Raw genomic sequence first — 20,685 nt, forward strand, 5'->3', positions numbered from 1 at the left:
GAGAAAAGAATTAACTGTTAACTTTGAGGTAATGGATGTGTTAATTTTCTTGATCTTGGTAATCATTCTACAATGTATACATATACATTTATGGAATCATCATATTGTAAACAATTATATTTGTCAAAAAAGTTATGTTTAGTTTTCAGCCTCATGTAGCTATTTTAAATGCAATATTTTGGTGCAATATTTTGAGTTTGTGTATGTATTAATGCTTTCCAGCCAGATTATAATAGCTGTACAAACATTAGTTTAAGTATTTCAAAGACAATAATAGAAATTGTACATTTGCCCACAGAAACGTTGCCCAGGGTAGCTGAGTAGCTATTTATCTCTCTGTCTGCCTATCTTTTCACATACACATTTGGCTAGATTTGTAGCAGTTGAACTATTACCATTGATTACTCAAGATGAGAAAGTTTTCAGTGTCTTGGAACAATTTTTAAAAGGAGAAAATGAATTTTGACTTTACAAATCAGTTTGGTAGGAAAAAATCCATTCAGAACATGAAGGCTACATGTAAGATATAGCAATAAAAATTGTCCTTGTGGAAACTTTGACTAGTACGGGGCCCTTCAAGACAAGAAATAGGTCTGTGGCTTCTGGCTAAATGGTGTTAGACAACGCTGCTATACCACTAAGTATCAGTGCGTTAGAACCTGGTAGAAATTGCTCTTCTCAGCAAGGTGTTGTGTTTTCCTTTTTCAATCTGACTTTGCCTCTGGAATTCCTAGCTCACATTTATGATGGAGCTTTTAAGCTTTCAGAAGCCTGTCTCTTAGGGATTTTAGGCAGGTTCTCAGCTCCTGGAAGATGTCTATGGCAACTTCCCTTTGCTTGCCAAATTGTCTTAGTGTGCAGTGTCCGTTTGGCACTGCTGCTGGTCCAAAGTCATTACCGCAGGCTTCATACCAGGTAGATCTCCAGAGCAGTGGCAGGAACATAAATCAGCACAGATACTTTAGGTCTGTAAAGAAGGAATAATGATGAAATACTTTGTGGAGAGAAGGAGGGAGAAGATGCCTTTCTAAATGGTACAAGACTATAAATAGCTATAAAATTCCAGAAACATGCAACATGACATTTAATAATCACATGGTAAACTTTCAGGGAAAAGCGTCAGGGATGCAGTTGGGATGATAAACAGTGTGATAAATATTTATTGTATGGAGGATTTACTATGTGCCTGACACCTTTACAGATTCTGCTGATTCCATGATAAAAAAAGACAACATTTCTGCCCCTCAGGATCTGATGTTCTGCTGAGGGAGAGAGGCAATGAACAAACCGACCCAGGCCATATCTGGTAGTGATAAATTACTGTGAAGAAAAATTTAAATGATGGCCGCTAGATGGAGCTCATTGCCTTCTCCATTTCTTTCACTTACCAATCCACTCAGATGATTAACACTGGTAAAGTTATGTTTTAGGGTTAGGTAATCCACCTTTTGCTTCCTTAGTTTGTCTCTCTTCCTATCTCTCTCTCCCAATTTGGATTTTTTTTTTAATTTGCTAATTGATAGGGCAAAACATAGTTAAGACATATGGAGGCGTCATCTGAGATAATCTTGGTATAGGGGGATAAGATCAGCTCCTTCCTAAATCATAGAAATCCTCTACTTCCTGGGCATTTAATTTTATGTATTTATTTGTCTAATTTCTGTATTGACCACTAGATTGTTAGCTTCTGAAGAGAGGGACTTCGCCTGTGTTTCCCAGTCCTTGGCAGAGTACCTGGTAGGTACTCAACAAATGTATTTTGAATGAATGAATCCCTTTAGCGTGAACAATTGTTGTCTTCCAGGTAGCCTCATCTGACTTTCTAGGGGAGTTGTTCTGGAGTTAGGTTGTAAAAAAAATCTGTGTAATAAAAACTGGGTGAGTTTGCCTGTCTTGTGTTTTATGACTGCCTCTCTGTCAAGGAACTCTCGGCAGATGGAAAGAGATATGTGTGTTTGTATATGATAGGCAAATTATTTGGGTTCTGAGTTCCAGCCCTTATTTTTGCCTCTTTCTATTTGGATAAAAGCCCAACACAACAATGGATGTATTTTTATTGCTCAGTGGAATTTAACCAATGTTGAGCACATGCTTTTGTCAGGGTTAACTCTAGAAAATGGGTATTAAACTTTCTACTCTACAGTGAGGGGAAGCATCATTGTAGAAACTACGATGGAATCTAAGGAGATTCATGGATATATCTTATAATCTCTTGGTCTTAGAATGGTTTTCAACATAGAGATCCTGTCCATGTTTTGTTAGATTTTATCTTAAGTATTTCAATTTTGGGGTAGCTATGGTAAATGGTACTGCTTTTCAAATTTTGGTCTCCTGTTCATTGCTTGTATATAGAAATGCAGTTGAAGATTGATTTTTGTGTGTTGATCTTGTGTGTCACAACCTTGTTAAACTCACTTATTTGTTCTAAGAGGTAGACTCCCTAGGAGTTTCTGTATGTATGATCATGCTATATGATAAAAAGGATATTTTATTTTATCCTTTACGATCTATGTGCCTTTTATTTCCTTTTTGTGTCGTGTTGCTTAAGACTTTCAGTATAATGTCAAACAGGAGTGGTGAGAACAGACATCCTTGCTTTGTTCCTGAAATAGGAGCCAAGCATTCAGTTTTTCATCATTAAATATAATGTTAGCTATAGGTTTTGTTTGTAGCTGCTTTTTAGCTAGAAGTTCACTTTTGCTCCTAGTTTGCTGGGAGTTTTATCAAGATAGCTGTTATATTTTGTCAAGATTTATCTACATCTATTTATATAATAAGTTTTTTTTTTCTTCAGACTGTTAGTATGGTGAATTACATTAATTGATTTTTGAACTACTCTTGGATTCACAGAATAAACCCCACTTCACTGAGGTGCTTTATATATTGCTGGATTTGACTTGCTAGTGTTTTGTTGAGGATTTTTGCATACATTTTCATAGGATAATAGTCCGTAGTTTGCTTTTTCTGTGCTGTTTCTGTCTGATTGTGGTATCACAATAGTGCTACGCTTGTAGAGTGAGCTGGGAAACCATTCCTCTTCCATTTTGAATGGGTGTTATTTCTTTTTAAATGCTTGGTAAAATTCACCAGTCAGGAAAGACTGTCTGGATCTAAAGAATTGTTTTCCAGATTTTTTAAGTGGCTTTATTGGGGTATAATGGACATACAAAGAACTGCATACATTTAATGTGTACAGTTTGATGAGCTTGGACACATGCAAACACTCATGATACCATCACCACAATCAAAGCAATAGACATATCCTACACCTTCCAAGTCCTCCCCTTCCTTTGGTGTGTGGTGAGTACACCAAAAATGATTTCTACTCTCTTAACACATTTCAAAGTGCACAATACCATATTTTTAAACTATAGGCGTTATGTTGCACAGATCTCAGGAACTTACTCATGCAGCACAACTGAAACTTAGATCATGTCCTCCAGGTTTATCCGTGTTGCAAATGGCAAAATTTCCTTCTTGTTTAAGGCTGAATAATATTTCTTGGTGTGTATAGATCACATTTTCTTTGTCTGTTAATCTGTTGATGGGCACTTAGGGTGTTTCCATATCTTGGCTGCTGTAAATAATGCTACAACAAACCTAGGAATGCAGATACCTCTTTAAGATCCTGATTTCAATCTTTTTTTGCATATGTACCTGGAAGTGGGATTGTTGGGTCATATGGAAGTTCTATTGTTAATTTTTTTTGAGGAATGCCCACACTATTTCCATAGCTGTTGCACCATTTTATATTCCTACTAATAGTGTATAAGAGTTACAATTTCTTTACATCCTTGCCAACATGCATAATCTTTTCAGGCTTTTAAAAAATAATAACCGTCTAATAGGTGTGAAGTGATAGCTCATTGTAGCCTTGAGTTTCATTTCCTGATTATTACTGATGTTGAACGTCTTTTCACATACTTGGTGACCATTTGTATATAATCTTTAGAGAAATGTCTGTTCACATCCTTTTTGTAGTTTTAATCAAGTGATTTTTTTTTGCTCTTGAGTTGTAGGAATTACTTATATATTGGAAATTAACCCTTTATCAGATATATGGCTTGCAAATATTTTCTCACGTTCTACAGGTTGCCTTTTCATTCTGTTGATTGTTTTTTTTTTTTTTGTATTTTTGGCGGAAGATGTAATCAGGTTTGCTTGTTTGTTTGTTTAAATGTTTGTACTGGGGATTGAACCCAGGACTTTGTGCATGCTAGGCACACACTCTACCAGTGATGATTGTTTCTTTTTTGTACACAAGCTTCCTAATTTGATGTAGTCTCACTTGTCTATTTTGCTTTTGCTGCCTGTATTTTTGGTGTTATATCCAAGTAACCAATGCCAAGACTAATGTCAAAAAGCTTTTGCTCCATTTTCTTCTAAGAGTTTTACATTTTCACATCTTATGTTGAATCCCTTAATATTTTGAGTTTATTTTTGTATGTGGGGGTCTGGTTTTATTTTCTGCATATGGATATCCAGTTTTTCCAATACTATATTTTTCATCACCCAACAACATAAAATAATCTTGTATTCAGAACATCTTAATAAATCTGCATACTGAGGCTGCAGGACACAATGACAGTGTTTTAAAAATCAATTGAATTGTAGTTTTCCCAGCACCATTTGTTGAAGAAACTATCCTTTCTCCATTGTATATTGTTGGGACCTTTGTCAAATATTGGTTTATACCTGGAATGCAAGGATGGTTCTCCATACACAGATCAGTAAATATGATACACTACATTAACAGAATGAAGGATAAAAATGATATGATTATCTCAATATATGCACATATAAGCATTTGACAAAATTCAACATTCTTTTATGATAAAACACTCAATAAATTAAGTATAAAAATAAAGGTTCCTGAAAGTAATACAGGTCAAAAATGACAAGCCTACAGTGAACATCATACTCAAGGATGAAAAGCTGAAATCTTTTTCTCTAAGATCAGAAATAAGACAAGGTTACCCATTCTCATCACTTCTGGTCAACATAGTAATGGAGTCCTAGCTAGAGCAATTAGGCAAGAACAAGAAATAAGAGAAATCTAAGTCAGAAAGGAAGAATAAAATTATCTCTGTTTACAGATGACACGATCCTATTTGTAGAAAACCTAAACTCCATAAAAACTGTTAGAACTAGCAGAAAAGTCAACAGAGTTACAGGATACAAAAATCAACCTACAAAAATCAGTTTCATGTCTATATACTAACAATGAACAATCTGAGAAGAAAATTAAGAAAACAATCCCATTTACAATATCATCAAAGAGGAATAAAATTTTAGGAGTAAACTTAACCAAGGAGGTAAAAAATGTGTACAGTGAAAAGTATAATACATTGATGTAAGAAATTTGAGGTGCAAATAAGGGGAAAGACATTCCATGTCCAATCCCATGGATTGGAAGACAATGTTGTTTAAAATGTTTGTGTTACCCAATCTGCAGATTCAATGCTGTCCCCATCAAAATCCCAAAGAGCATTTTTTTAGAGAAATAGGAAAAATTATTCTAAAATTCGTATGAAACTATAAAAGACCCAGAATAGACAAAGCAATCTTAAGAAAGGAAAGCAAAGTTGGAGTTGGAGCATTACACTTCCAAATCTCAAATATGTAACAAAGCTACAGGGTAGTGCTGGCATATAGACATACAGATGAAATAAGAGGCCAAAAGTAAACCTATGCATATGCTGTTAACTGTACTGCTGCTGTGGTCAGAAAAAGATGCATGATGTCATTTCCATATTAAATTTGTTAAAACTTGTTATATGACTTAATATATACCTCTCTTGGGAATGTTCTGTGTGCACTTAAGAAGATGTTTTCTGTTGCTGTTGAGTGGAATGTTATAGAAGTCTGTTAGGTCCATTTGATCTGTAGTGTTATTCAAGTCTGCTGTTTCCTTATTGATTTTCTGTCTGGACCATCTATTCATTGTTAAAAGTGGAGTATTGAAGGCCCCTAGTATTACTGTATTGCTGTCTATTTCTCATCTGATGTGTTAATACTTGCCTTATATATTTAGGTACTCTAATGTTGAGTGCATATATATTTACAAGTATTATGTCCTTTTGATGAATGGATCTCTTGTCATTATATAATGACCTTTTTTTGCCTTTGTGATTGTTTTGAATTCAAGTCTATTTTGTCTGATATGTATACAGCTACCCTATTCTCTTTTGTTACCATTTTGTGTGGTATATCTTTATTCATCTTTTCACTTTTAGCCTGTGGGTGTTCTTAAAGCAGAGGTGAGTCTCTTGCAGGCAGCATATTGTCGGATCCTGTAATAACGTACTTTAATGTACAGCTAGACTGAGGACCGTTGGTGAAAGCAGTATGCCTTCCCGGGGAGAGAGCTGTATTTTGTTTCTGGAGATGATATAGAGAAAGCACCGAACCAGAAATCAGAGGGTTTGGGATCTAGTATGGACCCACGCTACGAACCTAAGAAGGAAGTTGCCTCGTTTCATTTAGTTTCAATTTTCTTATTTTCAAATGGTAATAAAGAAACTCTATTTGCTCTTGAGGACAGAGTTATTCTTTTCTATCATGAAGTTTCTTCAACTAATAAAAATGTATTTGGTTATGCCTTGTTGCAGGCAGCTTGGAAAATTCAAGGCATATCTACATCAATGTTCCATCTAACAGGCTGTGGGTCTCACCTGGTCCCCTGTGAAATTGCAGTACAAAGTAAAGAAACACTGCTTAGCAACACTTGCCCAGCTGTGGAAGCAGGCATTCTCCATCCCGATGGGAAGGAAGGGGATTCAATGGAATAAAGGTCCCAAGCAATCAGAAAAAGCAGGTTTATTAATGTCGATTTAGTGGCATCAGCTGCTTCCCTGCTTTTCCCTCCTCATGTAATATTTTGAAACACTGCATGATATTTTCAGGATGCTAACATAGACAATCTAATGCATATGTTCCTTACAAATGCAAGCAACGTAAGGCAGATGCATAGAACTTTGACTAATGTTTCCATAAAGCAAGTGTCTGCAAACTATGGCTTGTGAGTGCCACCTGTTTCTGAAAACAATGTTTTATTGGAAGACAGGCATGCCCATCCATTTACGTATCGTCTGTGGTTGCTTTGTGGCAGAGTTGACTAGTTGGGCCAGAAACTGCATGGCTCACAGAGGCCATGAAGAGTTACCATCCAGTCTTTTACCGTAAAGTTAGCCAAACCTTACGGCTATATAGACTAAAACCTTATTTTCTGGTGGAAAACATAAAAAATCAGAAACATAAAGCTCAGTGAAGCATAATTTATTTCCAGCTTGAAAACAATTCTTAACCTCCTTAAGAAGCAGCAACCACTTAGGAATTTTAACAATTGTGAGAAAGTCCATATATACCAGGTAATACCGAGAGTGTTGTTTTACTGGTCAAAAATGTCAAAAAAGAACCCATATTCTCTTGGGGGAAGATAAGCAGGCTTTCAAGTACGACTGTGAAGAACTGGGAAAAGACAGCCTAAACTTCAGGGTTACAAACAATCTCATAATTCAGTTAGCTCAGTTTCCTAACACGGTATCTGTCACCATTTAAAGTTCGTCTTTGCAAACTGTAAATTGCTGGGAACACACAATGCATAATCGCCTTCCTGTTACTATGTTTAGTCCAGTGTCACTTACCTAAAGTTCTAAAGAGCCCCATTAAAACTGTAATCTGGGTGAACTGAGTAAGAAGGGAAAGTTGCTTCTCCAGCACCTTTATTTATGACCTAACTCCTACTCATGCCAATGGTTTCTTCCATCTTCCTATGGAAATTCTGTAGCGATTCGAGAGCTCTATATTAGGTGATTTGCTTTAGCGTGGAATCCACTAGTGAGCACTGACTATTCCCAGTGCCCAGGAATGACACCATCACCCACAGACTGAGCAGTCCGGAAACAATGGTGCACTATATATTGCCTTCACTAAGAAGCTAGAATGGTTGCCCCTGATATGGGAACCTGTTGTGCACTTGGCCAAACTCATGCTCAACTATGTCCCAAGATTTTTACCTGAGACTTTACCTGGTCATCTAGAAGAAGAAGCTCCTGAGTGGTACCAGCTTATGATACCTCCAGGGTTGGCAAGAGGTGAGATGCATCCACGTTACACTGGTTTACAATACTGTGAGGAAGATAGACGTGATTTCACCTATTACTGCATGACTTCGGAAATTTTCGTGTTAAAAAATATAAGACCTAATTATTATCAAGTGTGGTGACACATTTTCTAGATTCTAAACTGCTTGAGGAATGCCTTGGCTAAGAGTGACCAGGAGACTGCTATTCTTCAGTTCTTTAACTTAGGACACAACTTGGTCTTTCTTCCATCTTCTGCTGGAGCTTCTGTATTTCATTCTGAAGCTGTTTGTTCTCATTTCGGAATCCTTCTTTTAGTAGTCGGGCCTGTTCCTAAAAAGGTACAAATGGAGACTGAATAAAGTGTAGTGTTAAGTAAGTGTCTTAACTTCTATCTAGTGTCCACATTCATGGATTTTAAAAAATATTTGATTTCTTCTTGAAAGTTTCTCTACTGTACTTTTTATTATACAATCTCTTGGGCCTTCTAGCTCTGTGATCAATTTTCCTGAGTCTCCTTTGTTTAGTTAAGAAAGATTTTTGTCTTCTGTTTCTCAATATGTTGATAAACCTAAATTACCAGTCCTAATTTTTCTCCCAATATTGTGTACCACCTTTGTGTGCAATCTTAATGATGTATTTAGCTTCAAATCCTGTTTATGGATTTAGACTATTTTATACACACGCGTACACACAGAGAGAAATAAATAATTTTCAAAATCTGATAAAGTATCTGAATCTTAGATCAGGGAATTTGATCTAAGCTTCCACAACTTGGTGGCAGGGGCAGCAAAATACAGGCAAGGTAAGGGAATCAGGGCCCCATAAAGACTATAGTGGATTTCTGCACATAATTCCCAGCTCAACACGTACTAGGAGCAGGGCCTAGAAAACACGTAGGAGTAACACACTGACACACAGGTGTGAGAGTTAAGGAGCCCCTCTGCTTATAAAGGTTCTCTTAGAGCTGAAAGTCATACTAGGTGTGACAGAAAAAAAAAGTTAAAAAGATTCCTCTTAAGTGGTGCAGATAGTTCAGACATCTCACCAAGCTGTGTGACCCTATAAAAGTTGTTTACTATTTTCTGAACCTCTGTTTCATCTCCTGGGTAACAGAGACATGGCAGTTTTTGCTTCATATACGATTAAGCAAGATCAGAGATGAGGCGTTTTTTATAATGTGTAGCAGGTAATAGCTACCACTGATCGAAGGATGTACTGAGAACGGACTGGGTGTGACATAACTGCAAAACAAAAAAAAAACAAAAACACAAAACCTTTGAATAACCAGACGTTGGCAGGGGCCAGTTTGGGTAGGCAGATGGGGATTAAAAAGTACAGGTGAGCAAGCGAGGTCCTTCTTCTGGGGTTCGTGTCCTCACTGCCACGGCAAATTTGTGATCAGGGAGAGGGGAGAGAAGACAGAGTAACAGGAACCTTGCGGCGATGCAGTTAATTACCTCAAGTTTAAGAGAGAGGGTTCTCTCTTGCTCTTCCTGCAGCTGCGCCCTGTCGTTCTCCATCTTCTCCGTCAGCTGCCTCACGTGTTCCTGATGACTCTTTTCTTTTTGTTCCATCATCTGCTGATTCTTTATTTGCATTTCCTCCAGCATTTTTGTTGCAGCCTGTGCTGCTTCCGCTTTCGCACGTTCCACTGTCAGGAGGAAAGGGAGAAAGAAACATGTATGTGGGTGACCATATTGCTTCTTTCTTCCGTGTGCACTGATCTGGCATTGTTGCTACTGACTGCGTACACCCGGCGCGGAAATGACTTCAGCAAGTAAGAGGCATCTTATGTCATCCCACTATAGTTCAAGGATTGTAGGTTCATCCAGTTATTTGAAGTTTATGGGCTTCTGGGGCTATCTGGTCTCTTGATTCGCTCCTCACCTTCAATCAACTTTTCCTTCTCTGAGAGAGTCTGGTCTGTCTGAAGAATTGCATCAGTCACAGACTCCTTGGACTTCAAGTATTCCTGAAGAACCTCTTCAGCCTAGGACCCAGAGAAAATGGAGTAAATAGTAGGAAATGGCTGTGAGCACTTACTTGCCCACCATCTTTCCCTCTAAGAGTTGCTCCTCTTGGCCCTGGTGTGCCCGGTGGTCAAGATTCTCAGTCACTGGGGTGAGCACGAGCTCCAGGCTGGCCAGGCTTGGCCCCCTACTGAGCAGAATCCTTTATCAGGGACTGAGATAGACACAGAGATGCTCTGTTCTTTTTGACCGAGGACTCTAATTTTGGGGCTGTGGGTGCTGTGGTCCCAATGGGGTGAGCACGCTGGAGAGTGAAGCCACCGTGGACAAAGAGGATCAGAAGAAAGAGGGTGAGGAGGAGAATGGGAGGGAGGGAAGTGTGGGCTTAAGTGGAGCAACAGACAGTGAGATATGCGATGACATTATTTGAAATCTTGGCTACATCGATCCTTCAAGCAGGTTGATAGCTGAACTGATGAATTACCATTTTTGCTGAAGCAACTATCATTGGGTTTCTGTCTCTTGCGACATAAAGATCCAGCTGTAATAGTGGTCTACAAGAAATACCTGCTGATTAATCTGATAATCCAGTTTCTAACTTGATTGTGAATTGAGTGCACTCTCTCGGGTGAGCATATAGGCTGCATCTGGTATAACAGGCTCCCTGTCCATGGTTACTGAATTAGAGCAGGAATGCTGTCAGCCCTGTACGTGCGCATCCATGTGCAGTACGCTTAGTCCCATTGGTGTTTCTAGGAGGCGTGTCAGCAGCTTCCCAGAACCAATCCCGGTTACCTGTATTCCCTTCCTGGGCTCCTGGTCATACTGTTTCTTCAGCTCCTGTATCTTCTCCATGAAAAGATGATACCCTCCTGGTTTAGAATAAACCCCCTGTTTTACACCTTCTTCTAGAGGAGTGAAAATATCCTTAAGTAATGCTTTGCAACGGTCTGATGATTCTTTAAGATTCTGTTTACAAAAGTCATCTCGCTTTTTGTTTAGCTGGGCCTTTAATGTAAAAATAGGAAGTAAGCAAAGTAGGGAAAAGATGTTAGCTTGACCTCAGAATTTCTGGAAAGGCTCCTCCCCCCCACCACAAAAAGCTCTGTGACCCCTAGAGAAACTTGCAGGCACTCAGCCGGGCCGTATCCTTCCTCCTGATCCTGACTTTCCTACAAGTCCCTTTCTGCTTGGAAGTGGAGTTCAGAGCAGAGATTACTAGCTTTACCCTACGCCTTTGGGGATAAACTTACACGTTATGAATTGGACCAGTGATTAAATGTGAAATAAATGGGGCTCAACATAAGCCTGCTCAAGATAAGTGAGACTACAGTTTTCTTTGCTTTTGTCTACAATATCATGTCAGCCTGATAACAATGAGCATGTAATTGGATCAGAAGCTCTGATGGTTACTTATATGCATGTAATTAAATTAGAGTGAAGATTAGATTACTCATGAAAGAAAGAAATTTTCAGTCCATCATAATTAAGTCTACCATAATAAAACTGGTTCCTCTTTTTAAATAACAAATAGTGGTTGTCACCATTTAAAAGTCTGGGTAAAATTGCTTTTGCCAAAATAAGCACCCATTTCATTTTCTAGTAGTACTTTGCTTTCCAAGAGCCTAATCTGTATAAACTTGAGAAAAAAATGACTGCTAATTTCTTTTGAAATAAATGGTCTACATCTTTGAAGGAACTCCTGCCTCTCATAAATCAGAAGAGCAAATATACCGCTAATTTTTTCTGGAACACTTGGTCCACATCCTTAAAAGAGTTCTTCATGAAGACTGTGATGGCCTCTCTCTCACAGGCCCCGTGCAGGTCCAGGAGCTCCTGGAGGGTTTCCGTGGGCAGCTGCACCTTCTGGTCCATCTGCTGGTCATAGTGGGCAATGGCCTTTTGCACTGCGGCCGAGTTCTCGATCTCAGCCAAGGCCAGGACTGCATTCTCCATGCAGGGAAGATCCCCACTGCTGATGGCACTGACATAGGTCAGCACCAGGGTCTCCAGACCTACGAATAAGGAACAAATGATGACGTTTATTGTAGGTGGGATGAGTAAAGATTCTATTCTGTGTGATCCTGACCATGTCTATTACCAACCGTTTGCCTTAACAGCATCCATGTCCTCAGCATCACCTGGAAACTTGCTAAAAATGCAGACTCTCAGCCTCTGCCCCAGTTCAACTGAATTAGACCGTCCTCTTTGACAAGATCCTCAGGCGGTATGTATGCACATGGAAGACTGAGAACCTCTGTTGTAGATAGCATAGGCCTGTGTTTACTGATTGCATTCACCTTACTCCCAAGCACTGTTAGGACAGAAACCATACCTCTCTCATTGAAGTCTGTATCATCAGCCGTGGTAAGTCCATGGGAAACCCTGGATGAATATGTGGGGAACAATTCTAAAGGAGTCCTCCTTGCTTTTTGTAGCAGAGCATTAAACAGCAGAGCTTTCTGGGATGATGGAAGTGCTCTGTATGTGCTATCCAGTAGGGTAGACACTAGCCACGTGTAGAGATGAGTCCTTGAGATACAGCTGTGTGATCATTATGCTAAACTTCTTTCATTTTAACTTAGATTTAAATTTCGGTAGCCACAGCTGTCTAGTGACAGCCATACTGGACAGGGCAGGTCCAGCGTCTAGGACACTAAGCTCTTAGAGCTTTTTCCCTTTGGCCTTTCCTATCTTTTCTCACCTAAGAAATCTGAGTGATAAGGTCTATTAGAAATGTTGGTGCCATCTAGAACTTAATATGCTGATAGCAGTAGGTTTGCATTTTTCAAAGCTGAAAACTAAGGGGATGTTATACACTGTCCTTTAGTCTTAACAGCGAGAGGGAAGACTGGGAAGAGGACTCACGTGGTCCGTTGACCTTGATGCCTCCTGACAGAGTCTTAGTTTTGGAATTGCTAAAGATGTAGGCGCAGAAGAGCGCAGCTTGGTGCACGAATTCAGAGTCCAGCTCATCATCACGCAGTTCTTCAAGCCGGCTAAGCTGCTTCCTCTGAGTGGGTCGATCAAAGATAAAGCATTTCTTGTTTGGGAAGAACTTCCGGATACAGAGTCGAGGCAGATTAAACATTTTATCTTTTTCACTGGTACCTGGAGGAAGATAAAAGGGAATTTGCCTAATATAGGGGCGTACACACTTTTTCTGAATATTTTAGGCATTTGTAAGCCAGATGGTCTTTTTTCCAAGTACTCTATCTGCCATCACAGCATGAAGGCAGCCTTAGATAGTCTATAAGTGAAGGGGCATAGCTGTTTTCCAGTAAAACCCTATGTACAAAGACAGCTGGCCGGCTGGATTGGCCATCATTTGACTGTGGGCCGTAGTCTGCCAACCCCTGGACTAATGCACTGTTCATGCTTTTATTTAATTTCTTCAAATACATGACCATTCTACTCCATACTCTGGCTAATTACAGCATCACAAGCCCTAAGAAGATCATATCAATCTAGGCACAGCACAGGGAAAGGTAAAAGAAAAAGCAACTCTTTCTTAGAACAAGAGAAAATAGTTCAAAATCAAATGTATTAGTTCAGGTATTAAACGAGCTCTCAGGTTAAGTAATGGCCCCCGAGAAGAAATAGAAAACATAAATACAAGAAAACTGGATAGAAAACTAAAGAATGATAGTTTTGGGTGCTGACCTCATTTACCAGTTCTCAGTCCCCTTTACCTTTCTTCAGCTTGAGTGAATTCTCCAGGTACTCGTCTGGTGTGATACACTGCCCATCTGTTTCCAAGTCTAGGGAGAAATCCCTCAGCGTCCACACAAAGTCTGGAAAGAAGCTCACAAAGTCAGCTGAATCCTCAACCCCGTCCTCCTCAGGGGAGGATTTTGCCCTGATTCTATCTGTCAGCTCTGTCACATAGCTGAGCAGCAAATTCAGGAAAACTAGCATAAAAGAAGAGTGTCGCCTCTCCTACGGTAGTTCCACATATACAAAACTGTCGTTTTGCATTTGTCCTTTCTTTTTTTAATGGACACAAACTACTCTACATAAAGTAGACAGGCAACAAGGATTTACTGTAAAACACAGGAAACCACATTCAACGTCCTGCAATCACCCCCAATGGAAAATAATATGAAAACAACCACATATACACCTGACTATCGTTGCTGTACACCTGGAACTAACAATGTTGTAAGTCAACTATACTTCAACTTTTTAAAAAGCCTTGACATGCTCCAAAGGGCCCATGCTATTTTCGCACTGCCAGTTTGCTGCCAGGGACATCTGGAGGGGGCTCTTCACCTGAGGAGCAATGCTAGGCTTACCACCTTTGTTCTTAACCCAAGTATCAATCCTTCAGTGGGTACATAGGACTTTTTTCCCTGCCCTTGAATTATTTTTTATGTTTCTCTTTTTGGGTCTGATTCTCCAGGATTCACAGTTAGGCAGCTATCTTTTTTAAATACAGGCCTCCCCTCTGAATGTGATACTGTTCTGGACCCCAAAAAGGATACTGTAGTTGGTCCATGGCCTGCTGGGTAATGGTTCCCATACTATTGTATACAAACGTGCTGCTTAGCAGTATTGCTAGGGCAAAGATCCAGGAGTCATTCTGGTTGTCACCCTGGGAATCAGAACACATTTGGGCCAAGATTATATTTCATTGTCATGGCACTTTCCAGATCAGCAGGAGTAAAAGATTGTTCCTTTAATTAGAGGTTTTTTAATTTATTTTTTCAGACTAATGACCTATAAAAGGAAACCAAATCTAAGCAAAAATGATTGTCAGGAGGACTTGAACTTCGTTTCATCTATTTATTTATTTTTAGAGGAGGTACTGGGGACTGAACCCAGGGCCTTGTGCATGCCAGGCATGCGCTCTACCACTTGAGCCACATCCTCCCCCAGGGCTTGAACTTTGAATAGTTTTCTGATTGGGATTTTTCATTTACACTAATTCTGAATAGACCCTCTTAAGATGATCGATAGATAATTGCAAAACAAATAGTCAATGTTGTTAGACTTTGTAAGACCTTAAGTATAATTTAAATTTAAATTTTTCTCTTCATTTTTACAGAAAATTGTCTTAATATAAGAATAATAATACTTGGATCAATCATTCAGCAATTATTATGCACCTAACACTTCCCACTACTTACCTTATGCAATATTGAAAATAATACTATGAGGCAAATGTAGATCTGTTATATGTGTTTTACAGATCAGAAAGCTGAGCTTAAAAGAGGTCAAATAACTTGTGATGGTCACTGCGTTATTGACAGAGTTTAAATTTAAAGCCAGGGGTATGTGATAGAAACTGATCCCTTAACTAAAGTTCTTTACAGGATAAGAGTCATTACGCTGATTTTGTTTGTGCTACATTTATGCATCTGAGTTCACTGGCGTAGCCTATAACCAGCCTATCATTAATAATTAGAATACTCTCCACTGACCTCTATGCTCTGCTTCTAGAGTTCTGCCTAATGAATATTTTCCTGACCCATAGTTTTTAAGATTGGTCTCATGGCACATACACAGAAATGAAAAAAAAAAACATGATTGAGTGCAAGCTCTTATTTAAAGAAAAATTAAATCTTGTAGAGACTATTCAGAGATGGGGGGCTTATTCCAAAACTGAATCCTCAATGCTTACCTTCTCCACATCCCCCAGGCCCTCAGTGTCAAGCAGAACTAGAGTGCGGTTTGGCCTCCTGGGGTGAGGCACACACCACATCCAGATGCCCTTGGTGTGAGACTGCACCGTGGAGCCCAGGGAGAAGCCTGAGAGGGGGCGTGGGGAGAAAAGAGGTGGAATTGTAATATCAGGAGGTTCTGGAATTTCAGATAAAATTAATAAAATCAAGTTTAGGACAGAGAACTGAAACCACAACCAGTATTTATCTTACTTACAATCAAAGAAGCAGGGAAGTTAAGATATCAATCAACACACTAGAAATAGAAGGAAACTAACTCAACACAAGAAAGGTGCTGTATGCAACATTAGACTCAATGGTGAAAGACAGAAAGCTTTCCTTCTGCAAAAATTAACCAAAATGGATCAAAGGCCTAGAATGTATCAGCAAAACTATAAAACTAAAATGAAACATACATGAAATGCTTCACAATATCGGACTTGGCAATGATTTCTTAGATATGACACCAAAAGCATAAGCAACAATAAAAATAGACAAGTTGTCCTTCATCAAAACTAAAACTTTTGTGTATTAAAGGACACCATCAACACAGTTAAATAGGTAACAAATGGGAAAAAAATATTTGCTAGTCATCAATGTGTTAAGGGATCGATATCCAGAATATATAAAGAATTCCTACAAAAAACAAAAAAGCAAATTAAAAAAACAAACAAATTAAAAAATGAGCAAAGGACCTAAATAAGCAATTCTCCAAAGAAATTATTCAAAAGACTAATAAACACATGAAAAGACACTCAGCATCACTAGTCATTAGGGAAGTACAAATCAAAGCCACAATATCTTATAATAACATATAATGGAAAATAAGCTGATTAAAATATATAACTGAATCACTTTGCTGTATACCTGAAAATAACACAATATTGTGAATCAACTGTACTTAAAAAAAAAAGACAGAGCAGCCAAACATGTATTGTAGATCTTATGTGAATCCTGAAAGTTAACTGATATGTATATGAAAATTGGAAAATGTAAAACTGAATGAATATTTGATAATATTGGAAAATTATTAATTTAGAAAACCACAGTGAGATACTTCAGACCCATTAGGAAGGCCAAAAAAATCAGAAAATACCAAGTGTTGATAAGGATATAGAGATTAGAACCCTTGTGCATTTCTGGTGGGAAAGTAAATGGTAATGTTTCTGGGGAAAAGTTATGGTGATTTCTTAAAAAATTAAACATAGAATTACCATATGATCCAACAATTCCACTTCTTGGTATATACCCAAAGTACATGAAAGCAGGGACTTGAACAGATACTTGTAACCCCATGTTCTTAGCAATGTTATTCATAAGAGCCAAAAGGTGGAAGTAACCAAGATGTCCATTCACAGATAAATGGATAAACAAAGTGATATGCACATACAATTATTCAGCCTTAAAAAGGAAGAGAATTTGACACATGCTACAACATTGATGAACCTTGAAGATATGATGCTAAGTGAGATAAGCCATCACAAAAGGGAATATAATGTATGAGTCCTCTTACATGAGACTCCGAGGGCAGTCAGATTTATAGACAGCATGTAGAAAGAAGTTGTCAAGGGCTGGAGTTATTGTTTATTGGGGTACAGAGTTTCTGTTCAGGGAAGCTCATGGAGATGGATGGTGGTGATGTTTGCACAACAGTGTGAATTTACTCAATGCCACAGAACTTAAAAATGGTTACAATGGTCAATTTATGTTATGCATATCTTACAACAGTTAAAAAAAAAAGAATAGAAAAAAGACAAAATGCAAAATGCAAAGAGGCATGAGCTGATTCTTTCAGATCATAGTGAAGATGTGAGCATAGCTGTGATTTGAAAGTGAGCTTTCAATATTCCTCCCCATCTCTAACTTCCTCTCTTCCTATCACTGTCCTGAATGCTGGGAGTGTGGGTGGACAGAAGGGACTCAGGGAGACTCTGCTGGTGTCCTCACTTACCCTTGCTCTTCCCAGCCAGCTTGTTCATCAGGTAGGATTTGCCTGTGCGGTAGAGGCCCACGATGGCCACCACCACCACTGGCTGCGTGATGGCAGACAGGATGGTCAGAGCTTTCGGATTAGCCACCAGTCGCCCATTAGTGTTCTCAATGAGGCACAAGGGTTCTGGCATGTGGATCGCTGAAGCCATGTTCCCTTGTCTGCAAGCAAAGAGATGGGATGAATTAGAATTTTTAGTCTAAACGGATCAAGAACTTCCACCAGGTTACTTTGCATTCAGAAGGAAGGTCATAAAATTCCCCAACATGGCCAAAAGTTTTGGGTCAATCCTGAGATAGAAGGAGGAAAGATCTGTATCATTTTAGAAAGTTACAGAAGTATTATCAAACTAGTCCATTAAAAATATTGATACCACAGTGATTTATGAACAAAATCTTTCATTTAGTTTATCATGGAAAACTTTCCTTTAGGATTCTCATTAAAATTTTATAGTAGACATTAAGTGGAAAGTAAAATTGGATTTAGAGGGAATTTGTTGTACATCCTACCTATGTGTGAGAAATTCAGTCGTGTTTATTCACTAACCCTTACTAGCAATAAAGACTTCCATGAATAAATGTTCCATCATTTGATGTACGTCTTTGAACAATTTCCAGAGATTTTGAATGTGTCCCCACCCCCCACCTACAAGTTAATGCTTATTTTTGCTGGAATGAGAGTCCAAAACTTCTCACACTGCTATCTTGGAAGTGGAACCAATATCACTTACTATTGCAAATTTTATAAAAATGTATGACCTTGTGAATCACGAGGCTAGGGACCCTTTCGAAGCCTTGGTGTGGGCTTGTGTGAGCAGGGGTGCTGACACTTAGACTTGATTAGCTTCCCAATAAATCAGCCTCCAGCTGAGGGGGGGTAAACTGCACAACTCTAATCACTGCACAGTTGCTAAAACTCATGTTTGCGCATATATGTGTGTGTGGTGTAATGGAACAAAAGACAACGGAATAAAGATTAGAAGATCAGGAGGCAGATCAGGAGAGCAAGAGAGAAAGTTGCTCAGAGGACATACCTATTTTTCCAGCCATACACTTCCAAGTTTTCTGTTTCTTCTTTTTTTCCCTTTTGGTAGAGGAGAAGGAGAAGCAGGAAAAGGAGAAAGAAGGGTAGGGGAGAGGGTCGCGGAGGGGAGAGGCGGGAGGGAGCTGAACAGAAGAGAGAAAGCTGTCAGACAAGTGGGTGATGAGGAAGCAGGCGCCTAGCCAAGGAGTTGAGGGGAAGAGTTTCCAGAAGGCAGGATCAAAGCTCCTTGACAGCACAGAAGGGACAAAGGAAACAAAGATGGTGCCTTTAGTGCTGCCCCACCGTGGATTCTTTAAGGAGGAAACTTTTTAGCAAAGCAGTGGGGCTGAACTCAGTGCCTAATGGGTAGGGAGTGAGTTGGCACCAAGAAGCTGGACCTAGTGAACCCGCACTATTTCTAAAAGCAGTTCTTTGAAATGAAGTTCAAATACACGATTGAGGAGTGCGGTCTCTTCATGAATCTACACCTTTCACTTTGGTTTCAGGGTTTTTTCTTTGTCTTTAGCAATGTGAGTGTTGTTTTCCTGCTTCTCATTTACTATTCTTTCCTTCTCATGAAAATAACTTATTTATAGCCCCTTCAGTTCCTTAGCTGCAGGCAGATCAGTATTGAGCGAGTTCCATCAAAGACAGCAGTAATTTAATCATGTTCCCAGTCAGCTCACACAGCACCAGCAAAGAAGAAGACAGTCCTCATGCATTTCAAGCTCTTAGGTTAAGCCCCACGTCCTAGGTGCTTAATCGCACACCAGCACGGTGATGACACAGGGCAGACAGCAGGGCTCCATCTGACCTCGTGGCGCACGGCACGCTCAGCTGCAGCCGACCTTGATGCTGGTCATTTTTCAGAAAACTAGCTGACCTTTATAAATCCCTTCCCACCCCGCACCAGTTGTAACATGGGCTCCTTTCCCCAAGGAGAGCTCCTTCAGCCCTGGAGCGAGAGCTGCTCTGAGGACAAAGCAGAGAGGTCTTACCTGTTTTCTTCTCAGTTCTGCGACTTCTCTGTCTCTCGCGAGGTGGTTAGCCTTTTATCTCACCCACCCAAAGTCATGGAGCGCTCCTGACTTCTTTTAGAGTGCTGACAGTCAGCAGTAAAGCAAGCTCTGTTATAGACTTCAAGTAAAATGAAATTGAAAGCATTGAGTACAAAGCAATGACTCACCAACCATAAAAGGAATTTTTGGAAGCTATGCTCATAGGAGGGTACATGGATTGGGCACAAGTTCTCAACTAGAACTTTCACATTACCTTTTTTTTTTTTTAAAGATATCTTAGAAACCATTTGCTGTTTAAAAGAGTGGCTATTAGATATTTAAATATAATGGAATGTATTTCAGGATTGGGGGTCAGTTTGAGAAAGCCAGAAGGAGGAAGCATATTAAATTTTAGTTTTAATTTCCTTAAATAATGGACACACCTACAGTGAACTTGGCTCCTCATTGACGCATATGGTGAGGAAAAGGACATGTCTTGTACATTCATGAACACACAGTACCTGGCAACGGAATACCCCGTGCACAGGCAGGAAGGGGCGCCAAGTATCGCACACGTGTTCCAGGCTCAGCACTGACGGCGCTACATGGGTTCAGTAACTCACATCTCATAACAAACATTTCCCCGCCATTTTACAGAAACTGAGGCACAGAGAGAGTTAATGTCTTGTCCCAAATCACAGTACTGTAAATGATCTCACCAAATCATTCTTGATCCCAAACCCTCTTGTTAAACCAGTTCACTGCACTGCCTTTCTGTGTTTGTGGGGTAAACAGCAACAGAAGGAGCTGCTTTATTTGTTGACTGTTCTCTAAGAGTTACATGTATTACATGCCTCGCTCAATCCTAACTACAACTGTGCAAAATAAGTGGCGTCGTCTCCATCTTATAGTGAAAACAATGAGGCTTACAAACAGTGAGGCCTACAAACAAAC

The 20,685-nt window shown here is 39.4% G+C and overlaps 1 protein-coding gene and 1 long non-coding RNA gene across 3 annotated transcripts; one reads left to right on the forward strand and one right to left on the reverse strand.

Annotated features, from left to right (window-relative positions):
* The first annotated feature begins 990 nt into the window (after positions 1 to 990).
* On the forward strand, positions 991 to 13,024 carry LOC116668144. 2 transcript variants are annotated; one of them, XR_004325213.1, is made up of 3 exons: positions 991 to 1,737; positions 12,178 to 12,284; positions 12,888 to 13,024. It is a non-coding gene; the product is annotated as an uncharacterized LOC116668144 (long non-coding RNA). The 2 variants fall into 2 exon arrangements; XR_004325214.1 differs by lacking the exon at positions 991 to 1,737 and adding an exon at positions 9,752 to 9,864.
* LOC116668141 (guanylate-binding protein 1-like) lies at positions 7,263 to 19,864 on the reverse strand. Its single transcript, XM_032494747.1, has 11 exons — positions 19,732 to 19,864; positions 17,672 to 17,871; positions 15,681 to 15,808; positions 14,542 to 14,651; positions 13,750 to 13,946; positions 12,926 to 13,168; positions 11,792 to 12,072; positions 10,853 to 11,065; positions 9,975 to 10,077; positions 9,545 to 9,738; positions 7,263 to 8,417 (listed from the first exon to the last, which is right to left on the reverse strand). The coding sequence occupies exons 2-11, from the start codon at positions 17,859 to 17,861 to the stop codon at positions 8,304 to 8,306; spliced, it is 1,773 nt and encodes a 590-aa protein (XP_032350638.1). The 5' UTR covers positions 17,862 to 17,871; positions 19,732 to 19,864; the 3' UTR covers positions 7,263 to 8,303.
* Positions 19,865 to 20,685: the final 821 nt, after the last annotated feature.

Source organism: Camelus ferus, chromosome 13 (genome assembly GCF_009834535.1).
Source record: "Camelus ferus isolate YT-003-E chromosome 13, BCGSAC_Cfer_1.0, whole genome shotgun sequence".
Classification (NCBI taxonomy): domain Eukaryota; kingdom Metazoa; phylum Chordata; class Mammalia; order Artiodactyla; family Camelidae; genus Camelus; species Camelus ferus.

Coding starts and splice junctions, on each gene's coding strand:
- LOC116668141 (XM_032494747.1), bottom strand. CDS start 17,861: ATGGCTTCAGCGATCCACATGCCAGAACCCTTGTGCCTCATTGAGAAC. Junction 15,809..17,671: donor GCTGGCTGGGAAGAGCAAGG/GTAAGTGAGGAC, acceptor GCCCCCTCTCAG/GCTTCTCCCTGGGCTCCACG. Junction 12,073..12,925: donor CATCAAGGTCAACGGACCAC/GTGAGTCCTCTT, acceptor CCTTATTCGTAG/GTCTGGAGACCCTGGTGCTG.